The 14,284-nt window shown below is 30.8% G+C and overlaps 3 protein-coding genes across 9 annotated transcripts in view; 2 read left to right on the top strand and 1 right to left on the bottom strand.

Moving 5' to 3' along the window:
• The first annotated feature begins 251 nt into the window (after positions 1 to 251).
• On the top strand, positions 252 to 2,050 carry MED19 (mediator complex subunit 19). Its single transcript, XM_018454100.1, has 4 exons — positions 252 to 955; positions 1,057 to 1,213; positions 1,303 to 1,402; positions 1,651 to 2,050. Exons 1-4 carry the CDS (start codon positions 769 to 771, stop codon positions 1,933 to 1,935), a joined length of 729 nt encoding a protein of 242 aa, XP_018309602.1. The 5' UTR covers positions 252 to 768; the 3' UTR covers positions 1,936 to 2,050.
• Positions 2,051 to 4,410: 2,360 nt separating this feature from the next.
• On the top strand, positions 4,411 to 7,083 carry GluRS-m (putative glutamate--tRNA ligase, mitochondrial). Its single transcript, XM_018454098.1, has 9 exons — positions 4,411 to 4,697; positions 4,836 to 5,070; positions 5,256 to 5,451; positions 5,541 to 5,755; positions 5,839 to 6,061; positions 6,182 to 6,342; positions 6,425 to 6,588; positions 6,657 to 6,814; positions 6,907 to 7,083. Exons 1-9 carry the CDS (start codon positions 4,598 to 4,600, stop codon positions 6,985 to 6,987), a joined length of 1,533 nt encoding a protein of 510 aa, XP_018309600.1. The 5' UTR covers positions 4,411 to 4,597; the 3' UTR covers positions 6,988 to 7,083.
• Positions 7,084 to 12,190: 5,107 nt separating this feature from the next.
• Positions 12,191 to 14,284, bottom strand: part of LOC108726533 (diacylglycerol kinase eta) — a 43,486-nt gene continuing 41,392 nt past the window's right edge. For 4 of the 7 annotated variants that reach the window (XM_018454163.1, XM_018454161.1, XM_018454159.1 and 1 more), the window contains one exon: positions 12,191 to 12,808. In XM_018454163.1, coding sequence (XP_018309665.1) covers positions 12,524 to 12,808 — 285 coding nt within the window. In that variant the 3' untranslated portion in view covers positions 12,191 to 12,523. The remainder of the gene's footprint in view (positions 12,809 to 14,284) is intronic. The other 3 variants (XM_018454162.1, XM_018454164.1, XM_018454165.1) reach the window with 3 other exon arrangements.

Below are 14,284 nucleotides of genomic sequence, written 5' to 3' on the forward strand. Positions count from 1 at the left end.
AATACTCCTGTAATATTAAAAAAATATTTATGATATTTTCGAAATATTATAATAACATTATTTTAATTTTTTTAATAATATTTATGTAACATTCTAGGAACATTTTGCGCAATAGGGCAATTTCTTGTCCAGTATCTGTCTCCATGCATTCGACGCATCTGCGAGCCTTCATGCGTATCCACACGAAACACATGTGACCCACGGCGGGGGCAGATGCGGTGGAAGTGGAGGAACGAGTGGAGTACGCGGCACTACGCGCGTAACGGCTGGGAGGACGAGTTTGTTGCGTTGGTCGAGCGAATCCGATTACTTGTTCCCCGTAGAAGAGCATCATCAGCTAGCGAGAGTGACGGAGCGAAGCATGTTAGCGGTGGATCGCCAGTGTCCTAGTACCTGGTTCTCATCTCTAGCAGGATGTCGTAGAGACCGTGTGGGAGTTGTGAAAGGGGAGTACGGACTGTCGACATACCTTTCGAGTCGCATTGCTATGCGAGCGATCCGTTTTCTCACGAGTGAACCTGATCGGATACGTTTGCGTCGCGATACATAAACTGCAGATGAAGTAGCACGGTTTGCTTAGTTTCTAATCGAGTCAGGTGTCGAATCCTGGTGGTTCAGTTTGTTCGACGAACATCCAAGATTCGCCGGTTATAAATTGTCAAGTTATAAATTGTCTCACTGTTCCTTTGTCTCTTGGTATTCTTTGTACCTGGAGAAAGTGGTCCTTTATTACTTTTGGTGAAAGTGCGATAAACTAAAGCAGCAAGGATGATGATGGGCGATCAGTTTCGGAGTAAAGTGGAACAATACTCACCGAAGTCCTCGCCGAGGGGAGCACGGTCTCCGGTAGTATCTCGACAAGATTCTACTGGAACACTAAAGACCACTATTTCCCTTGGAAAAAATCCTTCCATCGTCCACAGTGGACCATTTTATCTGATGAAAGAACCCCCAGGTAACGAAAAAGTCATGAATATAAAAAAAAGTGATCAATATGTATAACATATCTTGAAAAAGTAATTAGTAAAACTTAAAATTATACGTATTGCTTTTTAGGGGAAAGCGAACTGACCGGAGCAACAAATTTGATGGCCTATTATGGCCTGGAACACTCCTACAGCAAGTTTAGTGGTAAAAAGCTTAAGGAACAGCTATCATCTTTTTTGCCAAATTTACCTGGTATTATAGACAGACCTGGGCATCAAGATAATAGGTAATTTAATTTAAATTTTTTCCTGATACAAAAGTACTTAAACATCCGTAAATGTTTACTTCACTTTTTGTTCCTTTTATCTTTTTAAGCTCTTTAAGATCGGTAATTGAGAAACCGCCCATAGGCGGTAAAGAACTACTGCCTTTAACGAGTGTACAGCTTGCCGGTTTTCGATTGCATCCTGGTCCAGTAAGTATTTTTATATATTAAAATATATGTACATAAATATAATTATTAAAATATATATATGCAGACTTGAATATGCATATAAATTCATATGAAATATTTAAGCACTAAGATTCACCAAAAATAGGATTATTTCTCTTAATTGATTTATTCTCGTCGGTCTAATGTGAATTATAATTAATATATATTTTTTTTCTAAAATAAATGATGTATGTGTGCAAAACGTTAAGTTGCATAATGTAATTTTGCAGCTGCCGGAACAATATAGATACATAAATCAAGCCCCTCAGAGAAAACACAAAAATAAGCATAAGAAACACAAGCACAAGCCTGGAGAAGTGCTCAGTGGACAGGAGACAGCCACGACGGACGTAGGTGGTTCCGATACTCACGAAAAGAAACATAAGAAGCAGAAAAGACACGACGAGGAAAAGGAAGCTAGGAAGAAACGAAAGAAAGAGAAAAAGAGGAAAAAGCAGAAACACAGCCCCGAGCATACCGGCAGCCTCACACCGTCACAGCATTCCAATTCGTGATCTCTAATCTGTCCTTTTCAATTCATGCCAAACTTTTGATCGAAATCTGAAAAAACATACAATATGTCAATACGATTAAAATATACACAAAAAAAATATATATATATTTATTTGCGCTAGGGCTGTAAACATATTATGATATATCCGCATTAAATATTCTATGTTTGTAGAAATAGTTTGGATTTGAAATTCATAAATCCATAAATTTGCAAAGCAGTCGAATAGTTATAAATTAATAAATTTGAATTATTAATTCATATAATGAATTAATTAATTTGTATACTCACGAATATTCGGATTAATATCCCGATCATATTTACAGTCCTAACTTACGCATAATATACATATATGCTTATTTTTTCGATATTAGATGACACGACGAGGAAGGAAACTATGTGCAAATTATATGTAAAATATACATCGTGTTATAAAGTAATATAATCTTTTTCGTTCAAAGGATTATGTATAGGTCTGCTTTTAGAGCCGGTTTAGACTTGTAAAAAGTTTAACGCTTTACGAAAATTATTTGCTCAATCTTCTTTATTGTTTTGCACGCCAAACAAATGTTACAATTACATGCCTTATGATGGAAAGTTTCCGAGCAGAATTAAGTTTCGCCAAATCTCGGCGTTAAAATGGCAGATCGATTAATGTATGATGTTTTATTTTCGAATGTTTTGTGGCATAAGCGAAGTTCAATCGTTGCAATTAATTTTTAGTCTAGTGTAATCTTTTTTTTACCTAATCGTGCAGTATCATTAAATGTATATATTATGTTTTCGTAACCTTTGCGTATTCGAAAGTTGCCTGTATCGGTAAAGGGGAAGTGTAAAATATGACCGTGTGTAATATAACGATCGTACGCAGGATACACTGTCCCAGATCTATCGATCGCTCATGCGTCGCGTTATAATTGTAAAGTCCATATTAGACTGATGAGGATTGCGAATTGGAGATTAAAGTTTAATCAATCAAAACGAATTAAATCGAAAATTATCTGATTGTTTGAATTTTAATTTTAACTTTGAATTTGTAATTCTCAATCTCCAATGCATAATTTGATATGGGCTTAGCGCGATTGTGTCAAAATTAAGGTGTAAATATATATACAAGACGGAATTAACGGGAGATTATGTAAAGACAGAATTGTTCGGATACATTGCTGTTCTATGTAAAGTGATGTTTACGAAGTTCATGAATGTACAATACATATGTTTTAAACCTGACGCGACGGGTTTAGTAAAGAGAAAGAGAGATATATTGGAGCGGGAACATTCGAATCTAAATGTAATATTTATAGCGCGAAAGGGAAAATTAAAATGATCGATTTCACAACAGCAATAATTGTATCGTTTTTCATCCCAGTTATCTTTTTTTCATTCTCCTTATAACAATGTCAACATCAGACGAACGTAATAAGCTCGAATCGTCTTATACCTGTTTCTAATGTAGATAATAGGCTGTATTTCAAAATCACTGCCAGTACTGAAAATTTATGCTGCATGAAAAGTTGTAAACTACAGATTTTTAGCGTTGGCAGTGAATTTTGGAACACAATCTAAACTTCAGTCTTCGTTCAACTCACTCTTCATCTTTTTCTAGTTCTAAGAATTAATTCTTAGAACTGAACCGAGATTAAAGTTTAATCGGTGGAAACAGGCATAAAGTTCTATTTTCTATAACAGAATTAGTACAGAACTTTTAGAATTGAAAAAGAAAAAGTAGTGCAGAACTAAATTTCGAATTCGAATATTTAAAAATTCAGAATCTCACTTCAGCCCATTCATTAGGTTTGTTCGCGTTATTTGTACTTTTTGCACTCAGGATTTTTGCTTTGTTTCTCTTTAACATTCGAATATATATTTATTTCCTTTTAAGTGCAAAAGTTTTTAAGGGTTTCAAGCCACGCGAACAGACTTTTTGTAGCTGCACCCTTGATGAAGAATTCTAAATTACTTTTGAATTAGTATACTAGTTAGAGTGAGGCTGGAATCAGACTACGCATTGAAGATTCAGATTGAAGATTGAATATTAAAATTTGACCAGTGAGGACAAAGAAATTTTAGCTCCTATTGTTTTGATTGATCAAATTTCAATCTTTCAATCTTTAATCTCAATATTCAATGCATAGGCTGCGTTCAGCAGATTCAACAGTTTTGCAACCGTTTTATGATTGTCTGCTGAGATAGGACCATTCTTCTAGATCTAAAAGTATGATCCAATCAGCGCGAAGGAAACTTCCAACAGTTGCAAAACAAACGTTCTGCTGAACGCAGCCATTCTGCTGAACGCACCCATTGCACCGGGATATACCCGTTCAGAACTTGGGGTGGAAAAAGAACAGACCTACAAGCTAAGTTGCAGAATGGCGCGAATTTTAAAACGCGAAACAATATTTTTATGCGTAAACATCTAAAAGCGACGGATTCGTGTTTTTCTGAAACAAAAGCAGACCAGCAGTGTAAACACTAAACAGTTGTTACTCGAGTTACAAGATCCGAGTCGTTCGAGGTTTCCGAACGTTCCAATTGCGATTCGAAACAATTCGAAATCGGACGAAGTGAGGTTTGGGTTCCATCATCGCTATCCGCATTGCGTGGCACGAGGCGGCACGACCTTGTTTCCCTGCGACTCGTCGACGGAGTCACACGCATCAGCAAAAATGCAACGTAGTATACTCCGCGCAACAACTATCCAGCTGTTACAAAGACGCCTCTTCAAGAAGTACCACGTGAGGGTTAGATTTGCGCCCAGCCCTACTGGTAACGATCGTTACACTATTTATGCCGGTTTTCTCTTTTTTGCTGATTCAGTTTTACTGAAAAAATACCAATATCAATATTGGGCGTTGTCTTTGCAAGTTGTCCCTAGAGCCAATCCTTATTCATGTATTGTTTCAGGCCACTTGCACTTAGGAGGATTGCGCACCGCGTTGTACAATTATTTATTTGCACGTAGCAACAATGGCACATTTATTTTGAGGATCGAGGACACCGATCAAACAAGGACAGTTCCTGGAGCAATAGAAAAAATTCAGGATGATTTGCTATGGGCAGGAATTATATCCGACGAAGATCCTACCAGAGGTGGCCCTGTTAGTCCTTATATACAGTCATCGAGGCTTGAATTATATAAGTATGTATATATCTTGGTGCCCAGATTTGCAAATCAAAAACAAAATATCTGCTATAAATTTTGTTGGAATACTAGTAGAGATTGAACAGAATCTGCAGAAGAATAATGATGGTAAATTGAGTGCAAAAATTGAATAGAATTTGTTTTTAATTTCTATTCTTTTATTTCTTTTATATTATTTCCAGGGAGCAGGTGTTTAAACTCTTGAATAATGGATCTGCTTACTATTGCTTCTGCACGGAGAAAAGGCTGAGCCTGCTGAGGAAAGAGGCGATGAAATGTGGACAAGTACCTAAGTACGATAACAGGTGCCGACATTTTACTAAGGATGAAATAAAAGAAATGATTAGGAAAAACTTGGCTTATTGTATTAGATTTAAGGTATGTCTTTTAAACTTAACGGATCGATAGACTAATAGTAGACTAATAGACTAATAGATTTATAACAGTCGCTTTATTGAATATCTCAGTTACCATCCACACCAGAAGCCTTTCATGATCTAGTTTATGGAGATGTCTTGCATGATATCACTAAGTCTGAGGGAGATCCAGTTATCATAAAATCAGATGGTTATCCTACTTATCATTTTGCAAACGTAGTCGATGATCATTTTATGGAGATATCTCACGTCTTACGTGGTGTTGAATGGCAAGTTTCTACACCTAAACATATTATGCTTTACAAGTAAGTAGTTTTATTTAAGATAAGTAAATGTCTTCTCTCTGAATTCTTATAATTGGTGACAGTACAAATTTTATTTATTACAGAGCATTTGGTTGGAATCCTCCTATATACGGACACTTACCTTTAATAATGAATGCAGATGGATCTAAATTATCGAAAAGACAAGGTGATATAAAAATCGAGTCATTCCGGAAACAAGGAATTCTTCCACTAGCGTTATTAAATTACGTGATAGGAGCTGGTGGTGGTTTCCACAGAGAACAAGACAGCAAAGATCTTTACACTTATGAGGAATTAATTAAACAGGTAATTGCTTCTATTTACAGTTTTTCTTTCTTTAAGCTATTCTTAAATATAAACGAAATATAAAAAAATATATAATACATTTATGTTCTCTATTGATATGTATTTTATTTTTCATTGCAGTTTGATATTACTAAAATAAAATCAAGTTCTGGCAAACTTATGCCCGAGAAATTATTGGAATTTAACAAATTGGAAATGGCAAATTTACTACGAAATGAAAAAAACCATAAATTTTTTATTGAAAGAATTAAGAGATTAGTGTCAGAAGCTTTTCCCGAATGGTATGTTCAATTCTACGTATAGCATTGCTGATAATCTTACTTTTAAAAAAAAATTTGCTTATATCATTCCTATATGTTTTAGGAAAAATAATGGAAATTTGCAATTAGATGATAATCACATAATAACAACGTTTAAATGGGCACAAAACAGGATATCGACACTCAATGATCTCGTCAAAGAAGATTTGGCATTTTTGTGGATTGTTCCATCTTCTATGCCAAATGTTAAAGAAGATGGATGTTCAGGTATTAATATTTTTTTGTACAAAGAATATCCTATTTATCAAAAATTATGTATTATTACATTATTTCAGATGCGATTAAGCTATTGAACGCGGAATTAGTGGAAATAGATGCGAGTAATTACAAGACCGATTGGATGGCACCTTATTTAAAGGATTTTGCCAAGAAGAATGGAGTTCCATTCGCTGCTTTGATGGAAACTCTGAGAAGCGTTATGAGCGGCGTAAACGTAAATATATATATAGCATATAAATTTTTTATTGTAAAGAAAAAGCTATTAATATATATAATATGTATATGTATAAAATTAATGCTTCATAGGTCGGGCCACCTGTTGCTGAAATGATGGAAATTTTGGGAAAAGATAGAACGTTATTGCGATTACAGCGTTGTGTTTCTTGAGAACTTACATATGTTGTGTAATTGCAAATTGATTGTACTGTCAAAGGTAAAAAATACATTTAAAGAAATAAATCCAGTTTACATGTAATTCTGCAGAAAAATAGTTCTGCGGGTTCATCAATATTATTAAAGTATCTTTCAAAAATGATTGCATTGTATTGCTAGAAAAACAAAAACAATTGTGTAATAATTTATAATTTTAATGTAATGTAACTAAATATTTTATAAATTTAATTTAAAAAAATTAAGTAAAAATATTTTGTGTACATTTTATATCTATGAGAAACAAATATATTGAAATGTAGACAATATTGTACATATTGTGTCTTTTTGTTAACAGTGGCATCGATTTTTTTGCATACATGAAAAATCTGCAAAATGTATGAATTTATTAAATTCATTAAATTATATACATTAATGTTATTACATTAATATTATATATACTTAATTGCAATATATAAACATATTAATATATATTAATATTATACTTAATTTATAATATTGTATATTAATAATTAATATACAATAATATATTTACATTCTATAAAAAAATAATTATAAAATAATGCAAAAAAGTTTTAAGCAATAATGAGGAATTAAAATATTAATGATTTTATAATATTACTATTTCTCACATTTTTTATAACTTAAATAATTAGTTTATTAGGGAAAAGAGTAACGTAGAAATTTTAAAATACAGAACTTTGAGATTTAACTTTATTACAGAATAGTGATCTTTTTATACAGAGTGTGAATAATTCGTAAAATTTTCATCTTATATAATGCAATATATAATTTATAATATACTTAAGTACAAAAAGATTAATACATGTAGAAATAATGCGTAATTATCTTGGCAATAGTAGATTTTATATATCTACTTTCGTCGAAGTATAAAGTGCTTGTATGTAACAAATTGAACACGTTTATTCTTAAATAGCTTTTTCGATCCAATGCGAGATTTTTCTTATACAGCACAGGATTTATAATTCAGTACCAAATGCTTAGATAACACATATGATAGCATTATAATCTTTGAGACAAAATCTGAGAATGTCATAGGAAAAATATGTTTAATATTTACATTCTTTGACGTACAAGAATGAGGAATGAGGAATGAGAAAAAATTACAGATGAGACGTCTATTTCGATTACAATAAAACAAGTTATTGATATTTAATTGATATTAATATCGTTGTATTAATATAATTATAAATCCTGTTTATATTAATATTAAGATTGCTTTATAAATTGCCAATTAGAATGCCTGGTATCATAATGATTCTGAACTGGTCGGACAAAATATTATCCATGCTTAAAGTTTAATTTTAGTATAAAAAATCATTATGAAACCAATTTCCACACAAATATAAGTCTGTGGTTGTATAAGGCCTGTGTTATTAAAAATTAACAAATATTTTTTCTTAATTTCGAAGATATTAACTGTACAAGAAAATAATGCGATGAATAAATGATTTATACAAGATGTTTACATCAGTCTTCGAAGATTTAATCAAAAGGACAATAAAACTGAATATATCATTAACGAAATATAAATTTTAAATCATTTTCACTGTGCAATTCCAAAATAATAGTAAAATATATAGGTAATAAAAATTAGAGTCCGACCGAAACCACATTTTGACCTCCGATCGAAATTGAAAACGAATATTCGGTTGTTATTCAATTTTAGTCGAAAACGAAACCCAAACTTAAATAAGTCTTATTAAAAAAAAAATAAGAAGAGAGAGAAGCTAACGGAGTCACATTTTTTTCGGCCGGAATAAAAATCGACATTTTTTAATTAATTTTACAGAGATCGTATAATTTTCAGAAATCATAACAAATTTATGTACTCTTTAAAAAATAAGATTTTATTAAAATATCTAACTATACTAACTATAATATAATAATATTGCATTCTCAACTTTCAAAGAAATCAAATCACAGTTATTATTAAGATCACATCAAAGTTTGTATTCAAATTGTCTTAAGCTTAATCAACGAGTTAATAATTAAAATCGAACAGTTGTTTTTTGAACGCTCACCGGCGTATTGCAACTTGTATAGTTTCGGTTTACTCATCGAAATTTTCTCTTAATTTCGGCTGAAACCAAAATTAGAAACCCTAATTTTTGACCGAAACCGAAACCGAAAGTTTGGTTGGACTCTAATAAAAATTGAAATTCTGTAAACCAAAGTGTTTGACACAGATTACTATATATCTTTATGTACAGATCAAAGTTTATATACAAATTTTAATTTTAAAAACTTGACATATTCTCATTTTGACATAAAAAAATCTTATAATTAAAATAAATATTGCATATTGCTAAAATATTGGGATAAAATTTTAATATCGTAGAGATAAATTTTCTTGCATTATAGATTAGTTTTTATCACAGTACTTTCAGATTTCATAAAGGAAGAATATATAGTTGTAATGTATGTATTCATGGGTTTACTTTGCGAACTAGAGGTTTTCTATGTCTCGTTTGGATATATATTTATCAATCTATACGTACCATTTTCAATCTAAAATTATAAGGTTTATTGCATGATTAATTGTTTAAATGTACCTGTGTAGATATGTATGATTTTATAAAACTTTATTAAAAATAATGTTAATCGAAAAAGCTATAAATATGAAGACATTTATCTAATATATTTTTTAACAAAAAAAATTTAACAAGACAAGTTTACAATGTTAATTTCTGATAAATAATTTTGATTGTCAAGTGTGAATTATTTCAAGCATTTTTGGAAATTTTCAAATTATTCACTATATAAAAACGCAAAACGCAAATATTTTTAAGCAATGATTTTAAACTAGTTTTATGTGCAGAATGTGTGTATAATACCACTGTTTTTATGTATATTTCGAAGATTACTTAAGTCAGTGATAGCCTTAAAGACGTCACAAATTGAGAAGAAAAAAATATATCTTCATGTAAATCTGCTCATCCATTCCGAATTATATAATAATAACTCAGGTTAGAAAAATTTATCACAGGTAAAAGGATAAAATGTGCTCTCACGAATACATACATTTAAAAAGAAGTATAAGATACATCTCAAGTAAAAGAAATGTTTAGAAAATGTATAGATGTAAATAGATTCCTGAAAAACGAATACTATTTTTTCTTCAAATATATATATATATATATATATATATATTCCTTCGAAGCTTATTTTTAAAATACTGTTCATTAGGAACAGTAATTGAATATGATTAAATATTTGTTTATATGTTGATTAAATGTTTGTTTATATATTAAGATTAACATTTAGATTAACACCTCTATACGTTAAGATTAATATCTTGTCAACATTCACCATAAATTATGAGGTACGTTCGGTAATTGCTTTATTTTAATAAAGTAGGAGAAGGTGGGATAAGACGGACCGCGGGGTAAAAAGATTTATTTACTAAATTTTATTAGTACCTCATCTATAAGGTAAAACGGACCAAATTAAATTTTATAAAAATCTTATTAATATTTTTGCAAGATTTGAAAATTTAACATTATGATCTCGTAATGAACATGTTTAAAGCTTCTTTATGTTAAATTTTATTTCTGTTTGGTTATTAATAAAAAAAATATAACCATTTCCGTTTAACGAGTCCATCTTATCCCATCTTCTCGTATATAAAACAATCTATACACATTTTGGAAAGGAATGTTATCATACACGTGTGGGTTGCACACGATAATGTAAGATTGTCAATATTTCGTATATTAATAATCTTACTGTAGGAATATCTGAAGAATACACACAAGATAACATTGACACAAATATATCTATATATAAAAAGAGCAAAAGACCAAGTTATAAAAATTGACAGGTATTAAATAATAAAAATTATAATATATTAGTTTTAAGAGAGAGAGAAGGCATAAAAAATTTAATTTATTTTCCTTTTTTTTCTGGAAAAACTAATTTAATTTTTAAATATTTAATTACTTGTGATGAATTTTCATAGCTGCTTGATTATGTAATTCTGAATGGAGATGAGCAGACTTACGAGAAAATGTTTTCTTTCTTTATTGCTTTAATAGAATGTATGTTAATTTTTGACGTTTCTAAGGCTATTACTGACTTAAATAATCTTTAAAATATATATACATGAAGCAGTGATATTATATACACATTCCGCATAAAACTAGTTTAAAATCATTGTTTAAAAATATTCGCGTTTTTATATAGTGAATAATTTGAAAAAACTTCTAAAAATATTTGAAATAATATATATTTAATAATCAAAATTATTTATCAGAGATTAACATTCTGGACTTTCTTATCTTTTTTTGTTGGAAAAATATATTAGGTAAATGCCTTCGTTTTATAGCTTTTTCTATCTTTTCGATTAACATTATTTTTAATAAAATTTAATAAAATAATACATATACAGACATTTAAACACTTGACCAATATACCTTACAGTTTTAGATTAAAAATGGTATGTACAAATTGATATATGTATCTAAAAGAGACATAGAAAATCTTCAGTTTGCAAAGTAAAATCATGAGTACATACATTACAAGATAAATCTGAACTATTTGTGATATAAACTTGTGATCTTTGAAGGAGTCTAATAGTGGACTCTAAATAGAGACTAATAGTGGGGTACTAATACTCTAGGTAGGGTACTAATAAGATTTACAACGACTTACTTATTTTTGTCTTTTATACAATGTCTTGTATAAAACACTAACGAATTTAAATCAACTTATTTGCAACATTAAAGAAAATTTCTTTACATTCTAATGTATATCTAAAAGGACAAAAGTGCCTATTCTAGAATCACGTATTTTGTACTATATATACATATCTAGATATATAAATAGAATTGCGCTGAAAATTTGTTACTGCATAATAAATTCAGCTTCGCTCTTGTGAATAGTCTTTATATGGAAGGAAACCATTTCGCGTGTACCACATTTTAGTAAAGAATTCGATACAGGCAAAATGATTTCTTTCCATACAAAGACGTACACGTGCAAAGCTGAATTTGTTACGCAGTAACAAGTAAGATGGTCTCCTTCCGTCCAGTAACACCAGAAATTGAGCAAAATTGTAATTCAATTAATAATTACAATTTACAATGTAATTCTTAATTCAATTACGAAATATAATTACTAACTGAATTAAGAATTACATTATAAATTGTAATTGTTAATTGAATTACAGTTTTGCCCAACTCTGAGTAACATTAGACGGATTTCAACATTTCCTTCCATTTAAACCCCACAATGGCTATGTTCAGCAGAGAAAAGCGCTCACTGAGCGCTCACTGAACAAAAAGGGATCATTCATAGATTAGTCCCTTTTTTGCTCCGTGAGCGGTTTTCTCTGCGTAACACAGTCAATGTCACTCAAGAATTGTAATTACAATGTTTTAGGGTAAGAATATACAAACGAAATAAATTCATAGAAAATAGATATTTTCTTGTCCTAAAACGTTAATTACAATTAAGACAGAGAGAGAGAGGAATACGCCCTCTTCGGGATAACATCTTACATGACTTGAACTCAGTTGTTCAGATCATTAATGGCTTGTAAAATACGTTTCACATGTCCAACCTTTGTGATTCCTAATTCTTTTAGATCTCGACGAGCTAGGGTTAATAGTTCTCTACCTCGTATATCATGAGCAATGAATTTCTCCGTATATTCTGCCAGTCGCAGATTTTCCAACCACGCACAGACCTCCGGAACTCCCCAAGTAGTAACCAGATCTCGAGCCGGACCTCCGCTGCCAGCAATGCGACGACACTTCAACCAAAATAACCCTCGATGACGATTTTTTTTATCTCCCTGCAGATCCAGAGTTCGAGATGTCGGTTAGTACACGGTTAGTCAGATTAGTAATAAAGCGGTATGCTATTTTATACGCATACGTTAGAAACATGCTAATCATATGCAGGTAAAGATTTGCACTCGGGATTATACGTGACAATGGATTCGTCAGGCATACAAAGTAGCTCTCGAATGGCCTATATGGTCGTTTGCGATAGTGTGATTCAAAGTCGCGCAAATACTGCAGATATGCTTTCGGTATATATTAATGAGACAATATATATAAGATATTCCATTATATATATTTATTGTTGTACTTTAGCAAGATTCATATACATTCGCTAAAAGATACATCTCTCATAAAATCACGAAAGTTCCCCTCTCGTTGTTACAGTGCAACAAACTCTCACGAAATCATGAGAAACCGGAGGCGCGATAACAAAAATAAAAGTTAAGTTGCATATAATTCAAGTGCATATTCGGATGTGTTGCGTTGGCTAACGTAACTGAATATAAATATAGCGTCGCTAAATATCACACAATATATGTTATGTCTCACTGTGGACTACAGTAGAGCCGCAAGCGAGAATAAACAAATAAAAGGCAATCTAAACGGCAGTTCCATCTCTCAGCAGATGTAATACATGCACGCACGCACATACATACAAACGTGTACAAAAAATAATCAGCATCATGTTCCGCAAAACTAAGTCTCTAAATGCTAATTCTATTTCTCTAATGTCATAAGCATTAATACTTAAAAGCATATTACCAGCACTGGGATTGAGCACTCAATCAATCCGAAACAAAGCATAGGATAATGTATTAATTATCATTTGAAAACAACATTTACGCATAATGAATTGTAAACTTTTCTCAAAAAAGATTGTAAATTTTCGTGTAAAATATGTATGTAAAGAGAGGTGCTTTCATAATATTACACTCTGTGTTATCCAACTAACTAACTAGTATTTCTCAAAACTTATTTACAAGAATAATATTCTATATAATCTTCTTTTGAAATATACTGACAAGATGGAATATCGAATACCAATAGAATAAGATAATGGAAGACTTTATCGTTAATTTTATCATCAATGTGCTCTTCGCTTTTAATTTTAATAATCTTGTGGAAAATTATGAACAACTATAAATATAGAACAGATAAATTAATTGTACCTCCCAAAGAGTTTATATAAATCTAATTCTTTAAATTATGTTTGTGAGGGAATATTTGAATATTTATAAAACAAACTTTTTGTATATTAAGTATTAAAAATTCAATTAGTATTCCGTCAATTAAATGTATGGTAAATATCACAAAATGTACACTGTGAAAAAAATTTACTAAATTTTAATAAATATTTCTTTGAATATTTCCAGCGGAATATATTTAATAAATCTAAATACGTATTTATTATATACAAAAATCATTAGTTTAATTCTCTCAACTATCTTTTTTTTGTTATTTATATCAATATTTATTTATCGTAA

This window comes from Mycetomoellerius zeteki, unplaced genomic scaffold, assembly GCF_001594055.1.
Source record: "Mycetomoellerius zeteki isolate Tzet28-1 unplaced genomic scaffold, Tzet1.0 scaffold426, whole genome shotgun sequence".
Lineage (NCBI taxonomy): Eukaryota > Metazoa > Arthropoda > Insecta > Hymenoptera > Formicidae > Mycetomoellerius > Mycetomoellerius zeteki.

Bases quoted from the DNA above. Each gene is read 5' to 3' on its own strand.
- GluRS-m (XM_018454098.1), top strand. From the start codon at position 4,598: ATGCAACGTAGTATACTCCGCGCAACAACTATCCAGCTGTTACAAAGA. The intron at 5,756-5,838 runs GTAAGTAGTTTT...TATTTATTACAG, and splicing joins AAACATATTATGCTTTACAA to AGCATTTGGTTGGAATCCTC. The intron at 6,589-6,656 runs GTATTAATATTT...ACATTATTTCAG, and splicing joins TAAAGAAGATGGATGTTCAG to ATGCGATTAAGCTATTGAAC.
- MED19 (XM_018454100.1), top strand. From the start codon at position 769: ATGATGATGGGCGATCAGTTTCGGAGTAAAGTGGAACAATACTCACCG. The intron at 1,214-1,302 runs GTAATTTAATTT...TATCTTTTTAAG, and splicing joins CCTGGGCATCAAGATAATAG to CTCTTTAAGATCGGTAATTG. The intron at 1,403-1,650 runs GTAAGTATTTTT...GTAATTTTGCAG, and splicing joins TTCGATTGCATCCTGGTCCA to CTGCCGGAACAATATAGATA.